Source organism: Mustela nivalis (genome assembly GCF_964662115.1).
Source record: "Mustela nivalis genome assembly, chromosome: 1".
NCBI classification, from domain to species: domain Eukaryota; kingdom Metazoa; phylum Chordata; class Mammalia; order Carnivora; family Mustelidae; genus Mustela; species Mustela nivalis.
Genome location: NC_139020.1, coordinates 153,969,707 through 153,993,288, shown reverse-complemented (window position 1 = coordinate 153,993,288; position 23,582 = coordinate 153,969,707). Strand labels below are relative to the sequence as shown.

At 47.3% G+C, this 23,582-nt stretch overlaps 1 protein-coding gene across 3 annotated transcripts in view; it reads right to left on the bottom strand.

Annotated features, from left to right (window-relative positions):
* The window catches only part of ITGA9 (integrin subunit alpha 9), a 323,185-nt gene that overhangs the window by 254,873 nt on the left and 44,730 nt on the right, over positions 1-23,582 (bottom strand). For 2 of the 3 annotated variants that reach the window (XM_082745463.1, XM_082745465.1), the window contains 8 exons: positions 20,944-21,073; positions 18,542-18,627; positions 16,361-16,429; positions 11,585-11,722; positions 8,718-8,823; positions 7,436-7,530; positions 3,417-3,507; positions 680-725 (listed from right to left, as the gene is read on the bottom strand). In XM_082745463.1, coding sequence (XP_082601589.1) covers positions 680-725; positions 3,417-3,507; positions 7,436-7,530; positions 8,718-8,823; positions 11,585-11,722; positions 16,361-16,429; positions 18,542-18,627; positions 20,944-21,073 — 761 coding nt within the window. The remainder of the gene's footprint in view (positions 1-679; positions 726-3,416; positions 3,508-7,435; positions 7,531-8,717; positions 8,824-11,584; positions 11,723-16,360; positions 16,430-18,541; positions 18,628-20,943; positions 21,074-23,582) is intronic. The other variant, XM_082745464.1, reaches the window with a different exon arrangement.

Below are 23,582 nucleotides of genomic sequence, written 5' to 3'. Positions count from 1 at the left end.
CCATGGCTTCTGGGACCCCTTCCAGCTCTAAGATCCCACTGGCCTATTTTAGAAGGTTCTGCCATCAGGTTATTAACAAAACCTAAGAGCTGGCTCCCACTCCAAAGGGTAATTTGGCCTCCTCTGACTCATATGGAAGAAATACTTGGAGATGGTTCAGGGCAGGATGGCAGCCTCCAGCCTTTGTGGGAGAGAGTCATGGTGCATGGGCTCCCATCCCACACCTCTGTCTCCACAGGCAAGGAAGTCCTGCTCAAAGGGCAGGAGGCTCCCCGCCCCTGGGGATCTGGGGACTGACAAGGTGGGGATAAAGAGCTGGGACAAGGCAGTGCTTGGGAGCCCCTGAGTGTCCTGGTGCCCACAGGAAATGAGGACATCATGTACACACATTCATGAAGCAGCTGTTCAAGGCAAAAGGCAAAACCGCTGGGGCTGAAGCCACCCCAAGCCGTAGGGAGGCTACTGTCCCAGAGCTACAAGCCACTCGAGGCCCGCCAGCTGGAAACTCTGGGGACAAGGAGGACCAGACAGCCGCATTTTTACTTTCCGAGCACCTCCAGGAACAGCCCAGAGGGAACTGCTGACTGACGCTGAAGAACTTCCCCAACCACCCACCTCACCAAAGCCCAGCCCTCATCGTGAAGAATGCAACCCAAGAAGCAAGAGGGAAGCATCTCACCTTAGGAGAACCACGCTGTCTGACATGAAGGCTCCAACAGTTACATCTGAAAATCAGAAGTTTGTAGCATTCAGAGACATGCTGAAGCCCCTCCCATCCTACCCACCCCCTGGCAAGGTCCCCAGCCACGAGGCCCAGCACTGAGCTCTTGGGGGGTGGGCAACAGCCTTCCTGTGGGCCACATGGTGATCTTGGAAGAGGGAGAGCCACATTGCCCCATGGGGCAGCCAATCACCACGTGGCTTGCTGAGACCTTGAAATGTGGCTGCTATGAGAACCATGAACTAGCCCCAAAACTTTTATATTTATTATTAAAATTAATTTCACCTATTTCTTTTTATCTTTTTTATATGGTTCCTAGAATACATTAAATTATGTATGTGGGTCACATTATGTATCTTTTGGACACGAGTGAATTAGAGAGCCAGATACTTAGAACTAAATGAGCTGGAAAGAAGCTCAAGGTTCTGTAGAACATGTGAATCATCTCTGCTCCACCCATCACTCCCGTGACCTCAGAATCTCTCAGTGTCCTTGTCTGTACTGTGGACATAATTATCCTAAGGGTCTTCTTCAAAAGCTGATGGTATTTCATAATATTTAAATTAGAAGACATCTATTAAATACTAAGTATTAGTTGTTAAATGTAATATTTTAAAAATATTTAAATACATAGGTTAAATCACATATTTAAATCAGAAAATTCAGGAAATACTGAGTATACTACAAACCAAGACCCAAGAGCTAGATGGTAATTTTTTTTCTCCTTTTTTTAAGATCTTATTTATTTATTTCTGAGGAGAGAGAGAGCACAAGCAGGGGGAGCAGCAGGCAAGGGAGAGGGAGAGGCAGACTCCCCTCTGAGCAGGGAGCCCAATGTGGGGCTCAATTCCAGGACCCTGGGATCATGACCTGAGCCTAAGGCAGATGCTTAATGACTGAGCCTCTCAGGTGCCCCAGTAATGTTTATTTTTAAGTAACCTGAATTTATAAAGTATATACTCATCTAGTAGCTCTCTGCCTTTCTTCCCTTCAAGTATAAACTCCTTAGTCCTGGGGTTCCCATTACCACCTTAAAGAAGCAAGCATCTGAATCCAAGACAGACTGAATTCCTATGTCTATATATGTCCTCATTAAGGAAAAAGAAACAGCAAATCCATGAATTGTAGGACTGCTAAAATTTCTGCATTTGGGTATGCTTGTTAATTTTGCTGTTTTCCAAGCCTTTTTGAGTTGACTAGATGTTTGAAAACAAAAGAACCTGAGGAATCTGTCATTTTTTTTTTTTATAAAAAATATAAGAAGTTCAGGGGTCCCTGGGTAGCTTAGTCATTAAGTGTCTGACTTCAGCTCAGGTCACCATCCCAGGGGCCTGAGCTCAAGTTCTGCACTAGGCTCCCCTCTCAGCAGGGAGCCTGCTTCTCCCTCTGCCCCTCCCCACATTCATGTGCTCATTCTCTCTCAAATAAATAAAAATTTTTTAAAATCTTAAAAGAAAAAAGTGTAAGAAACTCCCATACATCATAAAGCGTGAACCCACCTGCTCATAGAGAACGTGTGTCTCTGCCCACTGCGATGTGACCTCTGGCCTGGCCCCTAAGTTCTCTGCGGCTCAGTACCCATGTCTTTCACATGGGGAACACTCCATCTCTACCCACGGGCCACACTATGGGAGCCACTGTGCACGTGGGAGCATTTTGCGTATACATCAGGTATTATTCCAGAACAGCCACAAATTACCCAAAACAAGAAGAATGGCCTTCTCCGACTTAAGCCCATGAGGCCCACAGAAACAAAAACTTCAGCAACAACCCTTTTCTATCCCCTCCTCCTGGCTCTGTAAGGTCACAAAAAACGATCAAAACTGTTGCCCATAAGAAACTACCAAATGTGCTGCCCTCGTATGCCCAGCACTGGATCTCACAAGTCCTTCCCGGGCATTTTAAATGGAAAAAGTACTTCCTCAAAGACAGCAAGATAACCTAGAGTTCCAGGAAAATGCTTCCTGAATTCCAGGAACATTTCAGAGTTTTTCAAATTCTCATCTCTCTTTCCTCACCTCACCCCACTCCATCCCCTTCAAACCCCAAAAGAACCACTACCCCCCTGCCCAGGGCATTTTCCCTAAACCCAACAACACTTGGGACTGAGGTGGGAAATGGTACATTTTTCTTCAATTAGCCTCAACCATCACGAGGCATTAATTCACCTTGAAGACAAGGCAGCCAGAACAGTGAGGGTCTGTTTTGTCCATCAGGGAGGGTTTTCTTCTTTGCTCCAAATATTTCAATTTTCTTGCAGGGGTTAGGAGGTGGGGAAGGTGCTGCCCAGCTCCTTTTTTTCCCTTCTCAAGGGTAAGAGGTCTCTAACTATGCTTAAATATTAAGGAGAACATGAGGTTTCACTATCATTTTTAATGTGGACAGTGCTTTTTCTCTCTTCATTAGAAAGAGCTGATGCCACAGAAATCCTGTTCTTTTTCTTTTCTTTTTTTGTTGTTTCTTTTGATATCAATCTGTCCTTTGGGTGCTGAAACCCTTCAGAATAGATCTTTCTAAAATCCCAAAGTAAACTTCAACACCTTAAAATCAAATACCAGGCAAAGTATCCCCTCCTATTATGGGAATTTTCCTCATCCCACAGAGCTGTCACCACAGCTTAACCCTACTGGAAATGACTCTACCTCATGCACTTATCTTCTTTTATCTCTTATGCCCTTAAAGAAAAACAGCTTACCAGGATAGCCATTTCCATCCATATCAATGCCTCCTGATATGGACTGTCCAAACATCCGCAGAACTGGACTTATCTTCCGGCCAGACAGCTTCTGAAACAGATAATAGGGAAATTGAGTCACCGGATAGGAGCACAGTGGTGAGTAAGAACGCAGAACTGTTCTACACAGCTTCCGTCGGATGCTTGGTCCTGGAGCTGTTGAAAGAGAAAACTGTGGTCCTAATTTGATCCTGGGGTTTTTAGCAGATGACCAAAGACCACGCACTCGGTTACGGTAACTTGTCTTCACGACATGTCATTGTTTAAAATTTTTCAAGCTCCGTGTTCACGAAAAACCCACCTAGACTTATGTGCTAATGTTTTGACATGCCACGTGAAGTTCAAAATGGATGTTTACTTCCATTTCCAACAGCGGTTCTGTTTTGTTTCCATGCAGGTGGAGCTGGCTTGAATTCTAAGAACATGTTTTCCTTAGATCTCTCTACCCAAATATGTACCAAACATGGGCCACCTCTCTCCTTGGAGGTACCATCAGTCTTTCCCCGGGGCGGGGGGTGGGGGGCAGGCAGTGAGCATGTCCAGCTGGCAGAGATGGGCGCATAGAAACCACCTCTCAACCGAGCTGATAAGAAGACCTACAGGCTCATGAGCTTTCCATACAGGTGAGACTGTCCTCTCTAGAAAATCTGGAGCTCCAGGGTCCTGAACCTTCTATAAACTGTAGGTAAAATAAATAAATAAAAAATCAGCAGAAGCCACCCTCTTTCCTACAAGGCAGCCCCCCAACCAGCCAATTGGAGTTCACAGCTCTACCACCATAGGGCATCTGTACTTTCATTCATCATGAAGTTCAGTCTGTATTAACATATGCTGTCTTGGTTCAGGGCTATTTACTGTACAAGTGGCTCCGTCACTCATCTACATGGTGCAGTTCCTCAAAAGATATCAAACTTGCTGAATTAGAAAAGTCCCATTTCCTGGGATCTGACCTCTTTCTTCTTCCCTTTGTTTATACAATCTCTCTGGGGAGGCTTACCTCCCAATGCCCTCACTGTGGAAGATAAGAAAATGCTTTGTTTTCATGCTGTACAGGACAGCACAACCCCTATCGGAACCAGGTTTACAGATAGCCAGGAGCTCACTGTGGACTTTCTTCCCGTATCCTTTTCCTTACTGAGTCATCCAGAGAAGTCATGAGCTTGGGAAGAGGGAGTTTCCATAGAATCTACAGATGGAGAGGCCAGGGACCAACCCCGCCCCCCACCACCCCTCCTGAGATCCCATCACTGCGAATAACCTTCCACTTGCCATCTTCACTTAAGCCGTCCAACAGGAAATGTGCGAGCATCATGGTACAAATCAGAGCACCAGCAAATGCTGAAATGTTCCTTGCTCGCAGGCAGAGCTCCACATCCCACACCGTTCTGTCTAAACAAACATGTACGTATGTCTATTTCTTAAAAACCCCATGTTGAGGCAGGCCAGCTCAGCTCCGCAGTCTAATGATGCTAGCAGCAGCCTTGCCCTGGGTCTGCAGTTCTAAGCTCTGCAGTGTCTGGGACAAGGGGGAAGAGTGAAGGGGTGGTCCATTTGGGGGTGGCGATGCCGGCTTAAGTTATCCCACAGACATCTGTAGGCCATTAGGCCATAAAGCCAGGAAGATAAGTCTGCTCAGTGCTAATAACCCTAAATGAAAACCAGGAGCCTTGGAAAACCTCTGCCTGCCCAGGTTTATAGGCAGTGTCCTTATGGCAAGAGAAAGAACACAGGGGCCGCCCTGATGTGCCCTGGGGGCTCTCAAATTGAGACAGGCGCTCAAGGATCTTAAAATCAACACTTTTCCTGACGAGCCCAAGAAAGAGGAATGAGTTAAAGAGTAATGTGGACGAACTTCAGCCCTGATCTCACAATTTATCCAGCAGAAATAAATACCAGTCTGGGCCAAAGAAAAGCAACTCCTTTGCCCAGAGCTGCTTCTGATTTCTTCCTCCGGTTCACCCGCACAATGCCCACTCTGTCCAGACCGCAGCCCTGAAGAATACGTCGTTGAAGGGTTTTTCTTTTTCTTTTTTCCTTTTAAATCATTGACCTTATCATATACATATTAGCAGCTTGGAAAAGTATAAACATACTTGTTTCTCCCTTTCTTTTTTTTTTTTCTTAAGTGCTCCAAACCACTTCTCTTTGTCAAGGCTAACGAGCCTCCCTGTGTGCTGACAGAGGCAGGACGAGTCCAGCTGCCAATCCCTGCTTCCTACTGAAGACACTCCATGCTAACCACAACATTTGTCCTTCAGTTCCCTGTGGGGAATCCACCCAGCAACAAAACAAAACACTGGAGGGCTGCAGGAGAAAGGGAAGCAGGGGTCTCTGACAGGTTGCCTCTCTGTGTGATTCGCTTCCAAGGTCCAGGAACAAGCTTCCAGAAGGAAGTGTGGACAGTGACCCCGGAGGCTGCTGGCGGACTGGGCTCCCTGGATGACTTCCCACTTGTCATGTCGTGACGAGGGTCCGTAATTCAGACCACAGACGCCCCCCTGACATGGATGTGGCCCCCAACCTGTGCCCAAAGCCCTCTTCCTCCTGCCATATCGGCTGAATCACCTAAGAGCTCCCTGTCTCCGTTATTCATTTCTAATGAGAAGAGGGTGGTCCGAGTAGACTAGGCCCCTTGGAGTATGTTTCTATGTTTTCCACGTGAACTTCCCTGAGTGTTCCCTCCTCCAGTGTGGGGACAGTAACGGACAGTAAGTAAACAGCCATACTGCCACTTACTAGCCAGAGACCTTGGGCAAGCGAAGTCACCTCCCTGGGCTGGAGGCACCTCAGGAAGACAGGTGGACAGTAAAGGCACCATCTCACAGGACGAGGACAAGGACTAAAGAGAGCAGACTGGTGCCCCCTCTCTACCCTCTGACTCACGTGGGAATCAATGAGCTGGGCTGGCCCCAGCAGAGAGGGTGCAGGAAGCTGGCAATAAACCAACCCCCAGCCTCTAATCAGCTCATTTTTATCTGCTGCAAGAAGAACAATTATGAATGCATGGACTGAAGTCCTGTTTATGGACTGGCTCTTAAAACCCACTCAAAAAGTCTCTTTCTTACCTAGAGACTTTAACACATGAACAGGTTTGGACACTTTCCTAATACTTTGCTTTACAGAACACTTTAGGAACATTTTGCAAGAACGCGACTCAGTTGGAAGTTTTGTTTCCTTAGAGACAATCGAGACAGGAGACCAGCTGCTTTGTGATGAGAAGCACAAGCATGAGTAGGAAGTGGTAAGCACATAAGAAGCACTCGGCAGATCGATACTTGCTAACTGGAAGTTTCTCCACTTGTGCTCAGTCTCTTTCTCCCACTGACCCACTCACTGGGAGAGTGACACAGGCCTGTGCCACTCCAGACAGAAACATCCCCAAATATCCTGACAATGCTTCTGTCAAGAGAGTGACTTCCTTTTTTCCCAGGGGCTGGGCCTGATACCATCAGCAAGATTGAACTCCACGCTGATATGGCAAAAACAGAACCCACCACTTCCACGTTCCCAAGTCTGAGGCTCAAGGCCAGAGCTTTGACAGCTCCTCACAGCAATACCACTTATACCAATCAGCCCTGTGACAACTTTTAAACCCCTCCTCCGTGGACTGTTGCCTCTCTAAGTGACATTTTACAACATATTCCTTTGGCTAGCACTGATGATGGGACAAAGGAGTAACTAAAAGAAAACCTCTTCTTCTTCAAGAAATAACTCCTAATGTGGGTCAGGGTGTGGATGTCATCTTTCACGGGCAGAAGGCCTCTCTGACAGAGAGCACACCCAGGAGTCTCTGAACATGTTTTTGTACTTAATAAGCAATACCAATGGTCGCTGTCTTTCACTGGAGGGCGGGAAAGTTGACAGGAGAAATCATGTTGTGTTCTCCTCTGTATCCCAGGGTGTGGTAGAGACTCAAGTTTCCCGACGTATTCGCCAGATGAATGTATGGACAAGTACCACATCATTCTCACAGCAATTACCATTGAGTACTGAGGGACGATCCCACCAGCATCACCATGATAGATATAGACGGCCCCAGAGAAGTCGTCCTCCTTGGGTGCACCAATGGCCACATCTGAGGGGAGAAAAACAGCTGTGGGTTAGGAAGCCATATGGAGTAATATAAGGAGTTTTCCTAATTCCTGCCATCATTTTGGTCCCTCCATACCAGAAATTTCTTGATTGTAGGTTGTCCAGGCATTAAGCTAGACACACAATCTCTTAGCAGGGAAGAAAAGCGGGGGGCGGGGGCGCGTGCAGGGCGGTAGAAAGAAAATTATTGACGCTGAGAAGGGTTTACTTTCAAAAAAGTTCCTACCTCAGAAAAAAACCATTGACCCATCCAATAAGAGAAATGCAAATATAAACCACACACCCAAATTTCTGTCAGGGGAATTCCATAAACTATGGTTCTTGCATAACTGAGAAAGTCAACTCATTCCCGGAGAAGGGACTCATATAAAATGGCGTTTGCTTCCTAAAAAAATATGGTTACCCTCACAAACTGACAGCCCCTGGAACAAAGCCGAGATCTTCCTTTCTTTCCTTTGATTCTAACAAAAGTCATGTGTTTGCAGAAGTGAGGTTAAGAGTGCGGGACCTGTGCTCACACGACCTCCAGCCAGGATCCTCTTTAGTCAGGGTTGTGAGGATATCAAAGAAGCCTAAATGTCTGGCCTGAGGCAAGAGCTGCCCCCCAGCCTGTCCCCCACCTCAGCTGTCCCCCTAGTGACGTGGATCCCACAGGTCCTATTGTCCATATACTGTGTATACAATAAGCAGAGACAACACTGAACAGACCAGAAAGAGAGGCCAAGACACTGTGAAGGAATCTGCAGTCCAGACATTTCCTGACATCAGGTACACATAGCCCTACCCTCTTGGCAGGGACATATTCAAGTCCATCCCCTTGCTGTCACTCTTGGGGCTGAGAATGTCTAAGTCCCTCCACACTCATGTACTAACAACACAATAGACCCTCAGAGTCTGAGGGACTGGTGGCGGGAGGAAGCCAGGTCAAACATGTCTGCAGCGAGAAGCCCCTGTGGCCCAGCCCTAGGACCCCTCGCACGGCCAACACACTGACAAGAACTTGAGGCTGCTGAGAAGATGCCACACGGAAGCAGAAGCGCAGCGGGCTTCTGAGTGTCTGCATAGAGAACAACTTCTTGAAGGGCACCCCTCCCTGCAGGGGACTTCCAAGCGGGCAGGCAGATCCAGTAGCACAGGGCAAAGGCAGAGTGCAGGTACGAGCTCACTGACCTGGGAACCCATCATCATCAAGGTCGCCTAGGCTGGCAATGCTCTCCCCAAAGTGTGCGTTGTAGGCGCCATCGCCACTCAGGGCCAGCTGCTCCTCAAGGGCTCCCTGGCAAACAGAACGAAGGAAAAAATGGAAAACAAAACAAAACCAGAACCAAAAGAACACCCCAATACAACCAAAGCTCCAAACATCACCCCTGGAGCACACCCATCGACAGGAAACACCTGGTCAGCATCACGGGCGCCCAAGCTTCTCTCTCTTGGTGGCAAAATGAGTCCCTTTCACCTATGCAGCAGGAGGGTCTCCCACAGCTGAAGATGCCTTTTAGAGGGAAGAGGATTCTCATGTTGGCCAAGGACTCCATCTTCCCTTTGTCCTGACGCTCCACAAACCTCCCTACCCACAAACCTGTTGCCACAAAATCCTCTCAGCTGCCCTTACCCTTTGTTTCAAAAGTTGTTTTACATCGGCATGCATATTTCTATTTTCTTCTCTCCTATCCCTTGTAGTACAAGTTTACAAAGCTGCTTTGCAAGATGCATGTGATCAGTAATTGTGACAGAATCATTGTTCAGAAAACCCAACACCCAGTAAAGTTCTCGGTGAGGAAAGGGGTGGGGATGCATACAACTGTGCCCATTATCATGTGGCTCAGATTTGGATTTCTTTTTTTTTTTTAAGATTTTATTTATTTATTTGACAGAGAGAGATCACAAGTAGGCAGAGAGGCAGGCAGAGAGAGAGAAGGGGGGGAAGCAGGCTCCCTGCTGAGCAGAGAGCCCAATGCAGGGCTCGATCCCAGGATCCTGGGATCACGACCTAAGCTGAAGGCAGAAGCTTTAACCTACTGAGCCACCCAGGTGCCCACAGGTTTGGATTTCTTGAGCAAACACCACCCAAGAGAGGGAGGGGGTCAATGGTGTATGGTGGCAGTAAAAGCCATCTGAGGATATCCACTCTACCCCAAATCACTGACATGTTGGTACCAGAGTATTAAAATACAATCTGAGATTCTGAGGCAGAAGAAAATCAAAGCCTGACCCCATGTAGAGGTACTCTGAACCCACTACACACCCACAAACCACCCCAAGGAGTGTCTGGCTTTAGATGGGACCTTAGGATTCTTCCCACTTTACAGATGAGGAAACTGAACCACTAATTTTAGGCTATTTGTCCACATGGCACAGGCTAATAAGTGGAAAAAGCAAGGTCCAAATCCATCTATCCAAAGTCATCATTTTCCCCAATCCTCTGCACTGCTTTATGATCATTCATCAGACAGGGGGAGGCCCAACAGAAACCATGCCCTGGTACTCAGGGTAACCACATGGCATTAAGCTACATTGTTTGGGGGTTGGCCAGTATGGGCGCCATGTGTCTGGGGGAGTTTTCCAGCTCCGAGATTCCACACTGTGATTCAGACACACTGACAAGCCGTTACGCTGGTCTCCTTACTGCCTGACAAGTTCATACCTCCACCAGTACTTCATTCTCCTACAAACAGAGCAGCCGCGGCCACCAAATGTTGCTGTTCTCATGTCCATAATGACCACCTCTTTTCTCCCCACACCTGCCTGCCCCTTTTCCTGGAATGTCAATGGGGGTGTAAGTATCAAGTGTCACTCAACAGGTCCCAGGAAGTACGTTTGTTCCCACGTTTTAGATCCATTTTCTCAAAGTGTTTTTAAGCATCTAAGAAAGCCCAGGGCTCTAACGTTCCCTGGCTCCTCTTCAGATGGCCTCCTTTCTTCGTGACAGCTGCCCACCTAGAGTCAAACACTGTTTGACTCCAACTGGACGAGTCATCCAACTAGGATAACTAGCATCTTCTTCACTGCTTAAAAGGATTTTTTTTTTTTGCTATGAAAGTATTACATTCTTGCTCTTTGGATAAAGATAAAACTAAAAACCTACCCAAGCTTTACCACCCACAAGGATCTATTATGAACATTCTCTATGTGTTTTGTATATTTTTTAAAAGATCTTTGTATAGGAAGATTTTATTGTACTTTTCATTGATTACAAGCATTATTTTCTCATGTTTGGTAACAAAATTGATGAATTTCACTCTCTTGTTGGACACTCTTAATTCTAGATGCTGAAAAGAGTCGGCTTTCTCATTGGTCTCCCACCTCCACTGGAACATTGCTTCCTCTCCCCATCCTGTCCCCATCCTCCAGCCCCCAACTCAGCTGCAGAGTGCCAGAGGCATCTTTCTGATGTCATCGCACCCCTTTCATGGTTCTGCAGGCTAAGGAACTTCATGATCACAGCCCTTAGCCACTGCACTGGCCCAACCCCAGAACTTAAGTGGTCCTGCTGCCCCAGTCCTCAACCTGCCTGCCCAGCTCCCAGCCCACCTCTTTCCATCTGTCTAGCTCCTACTCCTTCAAGATTCTGCCCAGCCACTGCACACTCCAGGAGCCCCTGGCTCATGAGTACATACTTCCGGGGAAGCAGCACGACTCCCAGAGAGCCAGCTGGCCTGGGTTCAAATTCTAGCCCACTGCTTCTAGCTATGTGCCACGGGCCTCATTTTTAATCTGAAAAATGGGGGCCCCTGATACTATGTGCACATTATGTGGAAATCATTTCTAGAAAACAAGAAGAAGAGTTTCAGGTACAGAATAAACACTCAAAATCAAACACTGACATTGTGATTTTTCTCAATCCCTATATGTCTACAGTGGTAACACTGTGTCCAGCTTTCCATTAATGGCATGTTGAAGGTAGGAAGCATGTCTTTTCACCTCCTCCAGGTAATGGGAACCAAGGCATGGCCCAGAGTGGGGTTGCTCTGTCACTCCTCACTGGACAGATATCCCTCTCCCACACCCGTCCACCTGGTGCCCAGCAGTGTACTCACATTTCCTCTGTTGATGTAGACGGTGACCTGCCCCTCGTCCCTGATCTCAGAGAACATGGGGGCCCCCACCAGCAGGTCAGAAAGGCCGTCTGCATTCAGGTCAACTGCGCATAAGGAGGAGCCGAAGTAAGAGCCCATCTGCAACCAAGTCGAGTTGCAACAAAGCGTTCAGTGCGTGCCCTCACCAAGTCGAGTTGCAACAAAGCGTTCAGTGCGTGCCCTCACACAGGAGACCCTTGCTTGTCTCTAGCCCACAGCTTAACACACTCTTGCCCCCAAGCCCCTCAGCGCTGCGATGGCTATGCTGTCCCATGAGCCAGAAGTGAAATCCCTGACTCCAGCATCAGCGCTGGACCCCTGTCCTCCTGAGACCGATGCTCACTGGCTCAGAGGCTCCTGCTTTGGAGCCCTCCCAGGGGAAAACAAGTGGACCGATCCAGGAGAACAAGATATGTTCTTAAAAATGCAAGCTGAGGTTACAAAACAGGTTACAAGCATAGTAAACGTACCTCCTATAACAGATATTTGACAGGATCAACCAAGGGAAGAACATGAAATTTCATTAACACAAGGCAAGCTTGAAAAGGGTTGGGGGGTGGAGTGGCTCAGTGATGGGTACTAAGGAGGGCATGTTTTGCACAAAGCTCTGGGTATTATACGCAAGCAATCATGGAACACTGCATCAAAAACTAATGATGTACTGTATGGGGACTAACATAATAAATAATAATTGAAAAAATAAATAAAATAAAGATATCCCTTTTGGTAAGTTAAGAAAAAAAGAAAAGAAAAAAGAAATGCTACATGGGGAAATAGATTACCCTTTCCCAGGCCTGTACAGAGCTAAAGTCAACCAGGAAGGCATGAACTCAAGTGACAGGGAAGGGTACGACCCCTAAGACTATGTAATGGATGCAGGAACATGGCCAGGTTCCACTGGCTCTTCTTGAATCAGAGCTTAATCCAGTGCCTATTATTCTAAGTCAGGGGTCTCAAACTCAAACGCCAATGGGATCCAGGAAGGTGATAGAACAGGTATAAGAAAAACAAGTAACACTGCAAGTATGCTCCAGGTGGCAAGCGATGCTTGGCTTCAGGGTCTAACAGGCAATAGGGAGTGGTAGGGACTGTGGCCACCTGGGGCCCACAGAGTCAGCTCCTGAAGTCAACTGCTACCATGGGGAGGCCGACCCAGAGAAGACCAACCTTCCCGTTTTTCAAGAGAAGCCCCAAATTCAAAATTTTATTTGAAGGGTCTCGTTCTAAAATGCGGACAACTCGTTCATTAAAAAAAAAAAAAGAAGAAACAAACATAGCAGGCAGCCAAACAAAAAGTTTTACAGGCTGCATCCTTTCCAAAGGCTGCCAGTTTGCAACCTCTGTTGGAAAGGGGAAAAAAAAAAAAAAAAAAGGCCATTCTTTTAAAAATAAATGTTTTCAGATAAAAGGGCTCTGGTTCTGCTGACGGGAACAAGCGTTTTCTTTCGGAGCTGGTGTTTGTTGGCTGCGGCCCTGGGGAGTGTGAGAGCGGTGGAGGGCACTCTGGTCCATTTCCTGCAGTGAACCCGGGGACAGAAGCCCCTCCCCAGTCACACACCGCTTGTGCTCAGTGCACCCCGCCCTGCCAACACCCACTCCCAAAGGAGAAGGGTGTGGGCAACGCTTGGATTCCCAGCAGAGACCACGCCATCCGTCACTAATTCAGCGACCTGGTCAATATATATGGACTTCAGTAAAACAAAGAAGCTGGTAAGACCCTCACAGTGCCCAGAGGACCAAGGCTGCTGGTTGTTCTCTCTGGCTCTGCCCCAGGGGAACTATTTGTTTCATTCCAATGGGCTATTTAACTTGGCATCTTCATCGGTGTTCAATTAGAAATCCCTGAACGTGAAGTTTCTTATCTAAGTTTTGACATATAAACCTTTCAGATACCTCCATTAACGCAATACAACTCCTGTACATGGCAATGACATGCTGTGTGTGTGTGTGCGTGTGTGTGTATGTGTGTTGGTGGAGGAGGGGGTTCTTTGATGGGAGGTCTCTCACCTAGAAATGCAGGTTCATGTGTCTATATTAACATCTGGATTATGTACATACGGATGACTTCTCGGATGTACTATATGAAGGATGTCAACCGCTAAAAACTGGAACTTTAGGGTTTTGTTGTTTTATTTTTCATATGGCAAGGCCAGGAGACAGTACTATCTGACCAAATTCTGGCCAAACAAAAGCAGAAGTGGACCAGTGGTTGATGGAGTCAGAACCCTCCCCACCATGTGTGTGGGTCCAGACACAGGGGTAAAGCAACAGACATCCTTTGAAAGCCTCCGGTCATATCCTTTCCCTTTGAATAATGGAGAAGTCAGATACACTAGAATTTTTCATTTCTTCTTGCAAAAAGCAGAATAAGATGTATAGAGAAAGTAATGGTCTTTTTCAAACTCGGAGCACTGATGATGGGGGTAAAGCCAGAAGCCAGAGACACAGGAGGGCAAGAGTGAGTGGCACAAGGAAGAATGACTCTAGGATGGTACAAACTGAGGACAAGTGGCCACGGAGCTGGTGGTTGAGACACCAGCCCTCCCATCCCTTCCCAGGGAGCCCCAACACCTCACAAGGCCATTCAAGTGGACACATTCAAGTCTGTCCTGGGACTCCACGACATGAAGTCCTCACAAAGTGTGCACAAGTGGCTTCTCAAATGTTTACCTCCCCCACTGCCCACTCTTCAGTCTGTCACCCCAAACCTGACTGCGACCAGTCATAGCTGGGTTGCCCTATAAGTTGTCACCCGCACTGGGAGGGTTTTGAGAAGGAGTGGGCACAATTATAGGCTGATAATTACACCGGGAAGACCAGCATTAACTGGTCCTGCCCGGGTGCGGGCAGTGGTGGAGGGGCGGGAAGAACGGAGGCTGCAGGTGGAAGCGAAGGTGAAGACACTCTGAAGACTGGGTGACAGGTGTGCTCCTGCTCGGCACGTCGCTTTAGAGTCCTTAAAATGCAGTTACGTGAGGTGATGGAAGTCGTAACTAACCTCCCCGTGATTCCACCATATATCCACGGGCCAAGTCATCATGTTGAACATCTTAAGGTCACCGAATGCTTACATCAATTACATCCCAGAAAAGCTAGGTCGGGGGAGATTCCTTTCATTTTATGCTGTCAAGCCCAGGTATGCTTGAAGGGGTGGGGGTGGGGGTCTGGGTTTCCCATAGTAGACACTTACTGACTTATTTATTTATCTATTTATTTATGTTAAGAAAGACCTAAATGTTAGCCTTAGAGGCATTTCCACCGTCCTTGCTCTGGGGCTCTATCACAAACGGCACCGTGTCCTTTCTCATCTGTCAGGGGTGCTTAGAAAACCTTTATTGCAGAACTGCTCACAGTCTTTTCCAGTGTGTTCACTTTGGGGGTTTTGGAAATGTTAAAATAACACAGGCCAGTTTGGATCCCAGGGAAATGCAGAGCTGTTCTCAGGGAAACTTCACAAGTCTGATTTGGTGATACATTTTATTTATTTATTTATTTGGTGATGCATTTTTTAATTGAAAAGATTAGGACAATTCTCTACTAAGTACACACATTAAGGCTGTTAAAACTGAAAAAAAAAAATTCTACTTGTGAGTGGGATTTGGGGAAATGAGAATATTTACCATCAGAACAGTGTGTAATGGTGCCAGGCTTGTGTAGAGCAGGTCTAACCCACAGCAAGACCTGAACTGGGCTGGGGCATGGCATGTGGCCACAAGGCCCACAAAGGAAACAATCTTCCCCCCCTTTTCCTAGGGTGGTGATGGGTAAGACCAGCTTCCACCTTCTCCTGTCTCCTGGAATCTCCCTCCCAAGTCCTAGAGTCCTGTGCTTCTTCCCAGAGCTCAGTAAGGCCTCCACACCAAGGCAAGCCTCCAAATCACCTCCTGGCCTTCCTGCCTAAAGGTGTGTCCTCAGAGAGCAGCCAATCTCCCTAAATAATCCTGCTGGTCTGAGCCATGCTAAGGTGGGCAGGATGGACAAGCCCATGAAAAAACGTGCCTTATTAATCCAGGGGCTCTCTACCTGCCTTCATCTCAGACTGTGGGTGCAGCATTCATTGAAATGTGCAGGAAATCAAGAGAGGATCAGGGCCAGGAAGAAGACAAGAGAACACACCCAGACAAACCTTGCCCAGGACTAATTCCAAGGCAGCCTTCCCAAGCTATTTCTATTTCAAGGTTCTCAAGAGAGCCAAGTGACTTGTGTTTGGTTTTCCTTTGTGTGACAACAGGACCTGTGGCAATGGTGGTGAGGGCTCAGGATGAGAGGAGGGGGGCACCGCTGGGCCTGAGGTGCCAGAAGAGTGAGAGCCGTTTGCCTACACACCTATTCAGTTAGATTTCATGGGTTTGCCACCCTGCTTCACTGCGTGTGATCTCTCTGGGCTGTATGTGTAAGAGAGAGGCAGATGGAAGGTCAGAGAGGTAGGAAAAGGCAGACATACAGCAAGTCGTAATTCTGACAACTATATGAACTTTGGAAATCCTTTTTGAACTCTGTGATGAAACTTGGTCATGCCCAAGCTCATCTTGCTGCCTGAGTCCTACTACGAGCCTGAATTCCACAATCTGCAGGTTCCACACAGTCCTGACGGGGGTAAGCCAACTGCTTGTGGGGCTGCCATACAAATTTAGGGCACGAATAGGGCCTCTACATCCATTTTCTAAAAAGTGAACTGATTCCCAGAGGACAACATCTGGCAAGCAAATAGAAGAACACCAGTATTCAGAATCTCACCTTTTTACCTGATGCCTGGAAAATCTTAATTAAGGTACCCGATCTTCGATCAGCTCTAAAAACATAAACCTATGGAATTTAAAAAAAAAAATCTAGTTAAGATAGAAGCCATGACCAAAAATATTGACCAGCATCCTCCTGAGACTCCTACTTAAATTAAGGCCAACCAGGCATACGGTAGGTGCTTGTGAGCTGGCTGATGAAGTTCCCCGCAATTTACCAACTCTGCAAAAAAGACTGTCCTTCCGTCCGGAGGCACCATGCCTCTCTACCCCAAAGAGGAGCCTTGATGCAGAACCTCCCAAATGACATGACTACAGAAGTTCTTTTCCAAGCTGCATCTTACAGGAACAGCATCCCATGAGAACTAGGGTAGGGGACCATCCTGCAGGGTAAGAAGCCACCACCCTAGTGAGAATGTGTTTGGGCACTGACACCAGAAATGAACAATCCTGCAGGCCAGAGGTCTAGTCTAGGGCCCCTGGGAATTGGACGATCACCAACTCCGTCAACTATGACCCGTCTTCCCAGCACTTCTCCCATGATCCGACTAAAAGAAGTGTTTTCAGGTTCTTCATTGTTAGCTGAATCCAGGATTCTGTCTGGTTTTGCCAGTTATAAATACTGTTCTCATCCTAAGACCTGACTATCTTAAGACAATCACAAGCATCTGCAGGGAACATGATGCAGTCAGACCCAGTTTGTGTAGCTCACAACCGTGAGCCAGGAGGCAGGGAAGCCGGGTCGCACACACACAGCATCTTTCCTGGATCATGTTATCAGCGTGGGGACGGCTCTCAGTGCTTCTTTCCCTCCACCATGTAGAGGAATTCACGTGACCCTGCAGGACCCACCTCTTTCCTGACTTTATCAGAGTTCATCGGCTAGCCTCCCCCAGCTCAGTGGCCTATGTTTTTAACTGGTTTCATTCCCCGAGATCCTTTCTTACTAGCAACCGTGTTAGCAGGGTGGGAGGCACAAGTTCCAGAAAAGAGAGCTGAGGCTCCTAAATCCTGCCTGGCAGGAGTCAGGGAAACAATCCTCAGGATGTACCAGTCAGCTGACCAGATGGACATGTTGGCTCAAGGTTCCAGTGAACAGTGGTCTTGTTGCATCTGGGCCTCTCTAAAATCCAGACCATACTCTCTGAGCCCCTGGAGATATGGCCATATACTATGCTAAGTCCACTCCTTGGGCTCAGGTTCAAAGATCATTCCCTAGTTCAGATTTTTCATTTAGAGACTATATGGAGTTAAAAATGCAGGTTCCTGACTCACACAGACCTACCCAATCTAGATCTCCAATACCCTGCAGCTAAAGAATCAGAAAACATAGTTCTTCATACTCTCGGCCCCACAGAGGCCACAATTCCTAAAGGGACCAGACAGACAGCCCTAGATCCATGGGGTATTTCCTACAGTCTGGGCAGATCCTTTAGGAAAACTGACCCACACATCACCTGTTCAGTCTTTGGACTGAGCCAGTCTTGGCTCTAAAAGACGGGGGAAATAAATATGACACTCTAGGTCCCAAGATAGATAAATAAAGTCCCAAAAATACATGAGACAAGACTTGGCTCTATTAAGTCAAAGTCAAAATTGGGAAGGGCTTGGCAAAGTGGAGAACTTAAAGCTGGACAGTGTTAGACACCATTTCTTCAGAGGTCACCACGATGCCAAGGGTCAGTCTTTTTTTTTTTTTTTTAAGAATTTTATTTATTTATTTAACAGACAGAGATCACAAGTAGGCAGAGAAGCAGGCAGAGAGAGAGGAGGAAGCAGGCTCCCAGCTGAGCAGAGAGCCCAATGCGGGTCTCGATCCCAGGACCCTGGGATCGTGACCTGAGCCGAAGGCAGAAGCTTTAACCCATTGAGCCACCCAGGTGCCCCCAAGGGTCAGTCTTAATAAGCTCGCACACAGAGTCAGCTGTTGAACACAGTTGAGATGAAAACGTGCAGAGATTGGAAAGGTCTAGGAGTAGCATCCACTCTCTGATTAAGCTTTCAAGGTTCTCTCAAAAGCTGTTGGAAGGAGGTTGATGGGAGACTCCTCATTACTTCCTCATTTACCTGCCAGCCACCCAGGAGAATATTCAGATCAATCAGTGGCAAGCCTCTACACCAGGGGCAGCACACTTGCCCTGTGTCTGACCCCGTGCTTTCCACAGACTTCTCTCCTCACCTTCCCGATGCCTTCGTCCTGGGGGGCACCTCCTACGACATCAGTGGTGGACGGGCGAGAGAAGGAGCCAGCCGTCACTGCATAGCCTGTGAGGGACGGACATTAACAGAGGAGAGGATGAGCTGGGGCAAGGAAGAAAAAGACTGATCTGAGGAAAAGACTTCTCAAACATCCCTTGCCTGGACAATTACGACCCAGCTACTCCTGGAACGTAACCTCCAAGGGAACAAATTGCATCTGTTAGTCTTCTCCTGCTGAAACGGCTCATCTCACAAAAAGTCAGGGTCACAAAAACACCAGTGCAGGAAAGAGTGCTTTCTGAGGTAGTTTAAAACAGGTACTGTGCTAAATACTTCACATCTGTCTTTTTTTTCTTTTTGAGATATAATTTTCATATGGTCACATGCATATATCTGAAGGGCAGAACCCGTGGAAGTGTCCACAGGCACACAGCCATGCAATCACCGCCCAGAGTGAATATAAGTACAGAACCCAAATGAGAAGGCTCCCTCCTACCTCTTCAAGTCAATGCTCTCCTACAGGCAGCCACTATTCTGTTTCTATCTCTGTATGTTTTGTTGAACTGTTCTAGAACTTCACTCAACGTAGCACCTGTGACATTCACTCAACGTAGCACCTGTGAAATGGACTCAGAAAGTCCATTTCCTTATTGTGGAGCAACGGTCTACTGTATGAAGAGATCAGAACATCTTTATTCTACTGCTAGGCATCTGGGTTGTTCCCAGATATTCCTGCTTTCCTATAAATAAAGCAGATGGGAACATTCCTGTGCATGTCTTTGGATGCCAGCAAATTTCAAGTGCACAATTCTATAAGGAAGGTATGATCATTTCTTCCATTTCACAGACATAGGAACTGAGATTAAGGATGGTTAAGTATCATCCCCCAGATAACCCAGCAAAGTTCAGATCCAATCTGTGCATCTCCACAGCCTCTGCCGTTAACCACTGTGCCATCTTCTCTCCTAAGAGAAGGCAGAATGAAACTGACAGCAGGGGGGTGGGTATGGAGGAGAAAAGAATCTGGATGTAAAAGGAATCTAGAAACAAAGGTAAAAGTTGTCTGAGCTTAGTCTAAATGTCTCCTGCTTCCTGAGAGCCTCATGGGCTGGCTGAAAGTTCTTCCTTGGCCAGCAGAGACTTTATGGATGGCTATATATTCCCTCAAACCTTGTCTTCACCTTCAAACCCTAGTGCTGTGATCACAAGCTGTCTGGATTTCGTGATGACACCATATTGTGATCAATTTTTATTGACCCTGTGACTTGACCCATTACCAAAGCGTATTATGAGTGATATCACAGCCTTAAGTGACCTTGAAAGCCCTGTAGCAATAAGGGTCTCTGGTATACACAGGGAGAAGCCACTGGCCCCTCAAGTTCAAAGATCTATCCTGGACCCCAACGCCACACCCAGCAACACTCTGCTTTGAGACTCCAGGCTCAGAAACCACAAGTTTAAGCCCCCACTTTGCTATTTACAAGCCACGTAACCTTGGCAAGTTATGTACTTTGTGGGTAATGATAGTTGCCTCATAAGGTTGTTTCAGGAATGAAAAGTAGCAGCATCCAGAATGATAGCACTTAGGACATGAACTAAGGAAGAGAGCCACACAAACTTTTCAGGACCATAAGCCAAGACAGTCTATCTCTGTCCCTCAATGGTGCAATATAATGCTTGCCTGGTGGCTGTTAAGTTCTATTTTCTTTTTAGAAGGTTGAAAGAGTTGAGAAAATAAGAGAAATATCTCTGAGCCTGTGACTAACCTTCAGCATTATGTTGCCATCCATCATGTTAATTTCTTTCTTATTATTTCTTTTTTTTCTTTCAAAGATTTTGTTTATTTGACAGCAAGAGACAGCATAAGCTGGGGGAATGGGGGAGGGAGGGAGAAGCAGGACCTCACAGAGCAGGGAACCCAATGCAGGGCTCGATCCCAAGACCCTGAGCCCAATCATGACCTGAGCCCAAAGCAGACACCCAACTGACTGGGCCACCCAGGCTTCCTGGTTCTTACTATTTCTATTTGCAACTGGTGTGACTAGAAGATGCCAAAGAAATACCATGGAAAACCAGGATTCTACTGCACTCATTTTGTATCTGAACTTAAGTAATTGCTCAAGTAAGAAAAAATTTTGCTTCCTTGGACATTCAACTGTCAGCTCTGTAATTAAATCAATTTTAATTCAGACCCCTCCTTTGTTCTCTACCCGCTGGGTATGAGGCTCAATGTAAGGTGCCCCGGCTAAGGGTGTACCTAATTAGAACAATGGATGTGAAAGCCAACAACTCTTCTTTCCACCAGTAAAGGAACAGTGTGTGAGCCAGGTAAGAATCACTCCCGTGTCCCCTTCTTACCTGTCCCATCCCTGAGCTACTCACCCAGGTAAGTGTACCGCCTGTTCATGATGGCTTCATCATTCAGTTTGAAATAGGTGTTGTCCGTAAGGTTCAGCACTTTGACTGTCCCGGCCCAATAAAATGACCCTGGGGCACCCATCACCACCAGCTCCTACCGAAGAGAAACCCAAAGGTAAATAAACAGGGACGGAAGCTGAAGAGGGGAGCAGGTGGTATAATGAGAACCATGGCCACAGCCAACAACTCAAAGATGCCTCACACCAAGGACCTTCTTTGGTTGGGTAATGAAAACTCCATCGCCAGATTCCTTGGTATTATGGAATCCATCATACACATGGGGTCATCAGGAGTAAAGACAAGGATAACTGAGCAAGAATGAGGAACATACCAGGTCCCTACGCTACCCACGGATAAGCTCACGCATACTTCCTCACCTCCACAACAGGATCAAATAAGGAAATGACAAATATTGCGCATTGTCCTGAATCGCAGAATTCCAGGAAACAGTGCTCACAAAAAGACGCCACCCCCTCACACAGCCTGGACCCCAAACCCACCTGCCCCATACAGAGCATAGAGAAAACAATAACCAGAAGCATCTTTGCAAAAAACCGCGCACTGACACTCCAAGGAAATCCCTCCCCCTCTAGGCCCTCACTCAGGATGCCCTTCTCAGGAATGACTGTAAAGCTTGCTTTTGTGGCCACTGTGGCCCACTGCAAACCCACAACAAAATCAAGAAAGCAGAGAGGTACACCGAGGGAAGGAAAGAGACCTGGGACAGCAAAAGACAGCACTGCTATTAAAAACAGACCCAGAGGGGCACCTGGATGGCCCAGTAAGCTAAGCATCCAACTCTTGGTTTGGGCTCAGGTCATGATCTCATGGGTCATGGGATCTAGCCCCACAGGTTCTATCCCTCCACCCCTCTCCCCACTCATGTGTGCGTGCGCTCTCTCTCCCTAAAATAAATACATAAATCTTAAAAACAAACAAATAAACAAACAAACAAGAAAAACCAGAAACACAAAGACACAGTGATCTCCAGCATTTGCATTAGGGGCAAATGCCCCTGTACCCTCAATGGGGACAAGAGCTGGTTTGAGTTACAAAACCATCTAATGAGCAGTACTGATGAGAATTTCAAGTACTTCCAAATGAGGCACCTGCCTAAGGAATCCAGCATGAATAACTACATGCCTTCACCCATAAGAATAGGCATTGTCACTGGGCTAAAGAAATTTGGAAATGATCTAGGGGCCTCTAGGTGGCTTAGTCAGTTAAGCGTCTGCCTTCAACTCAAGAGTCCTAGGGTAGAGTCCCACATTGGGCTCCCTGCTCAGCCAGGAGCCTGCTTCTTCCTCTCCGTCAGCCCCTCCCCCCTGCTTATGTACTCTCTCTCTCTCTCTCTCTCTCTCTCTCTCATGTTCTCTCTCAAGTAAATATGTAAAACCTTAAAAAAAAAAAAAAGGGAAGGAAAAAAAGTTGGAAATTATCTAAACATCTAACATCTGGCATCCAAAATCATAGTACACCCATTCAACAGAATCCTGCAGCAGCAAAAATGCTATAGATGTAACAGCCCTGAGACAGAGCCACACAGACAGAAGACAAGCCACCAGATTCTGCCAGAATGGCGTAGTGCTGGTGATTCAGGAAGGTGGGAGACCAGGAAAGACTGTGGAGGAGCACTGCATTCAGGTTCTGAGGTCCCAGCCACCCCCACGGGAGCTGTTGGTAAGTCGGCCTCTCTGAAGCATCCCACTGTTCTATAAAAACATATCACTTCCTGCACTCAGAGCTCATCAATTAACAAACACAGGTGGTGAGTGCATCCAATCGCCCCTGTCCCCTGCACTCTTCTGTTCTGTGGAAGGGGCTGGGCTAGTTCTAGAAGGAACATTAGACAAATGATTGGTTCTTCAGAGGAGAGGGACTTTTTCCTTGGCCTTGAGCTCAGAAAGGAATTAGGAATCGGGTGTCCAAAGGCTCAGGGCGTGAGGGAACATAATGACCACTGGCGTCGGTGCCAGGGGCACACACTGCGTGTAGAGCTTCTCCACCTGCAGCTCTTCATAAGCCAAAGCCCTGACTGCCAGGGGCACACACCGCGTGTAGAGCTTCTCCCCCTGCAGCTCTTCATAAGCCAAAGCCCTGACTGCCAGGGGCACACACCCCGTGTAGAGCTTCTCCACCTGCAGCTCTTCATAAGCCAAAGCCCTGACTGTCACCAGGGACCTGTACGGCTCTCTGGGACACCAGGCAGTAGGCACACTGTGTTCTGATCATTTAAATCAATTCAGTATACCAATCGAGAGTTGTATGTCTAACCCCTGCCCACACCCGCTCTCTCAAACATCACATAGTTTGATAAAACAAGGTAATCGCTCTCCGCAAAAACCTTTAAACCAAAGCTCTGGTCTGTCTTCACTCTCATCTCCGTGCTCATGCCTCCTTCTCCCTTGGTTCAAACTAGACAACCTGAGGCTGAGCCTGAGACCCACAGGGCTGGGGCAGGGGTAGGGGCGGGAGAGGGCAGGAAAACAGTGTCTTCCTGGAACTCCCTGTATCTGGGTTTCCCATTCACCAGGGATGATGCCTATGCCCTTTCGGCACTGGTCACCAGTGCCAGGAAAATGGCATCAGTGCCTAGCTCCCCA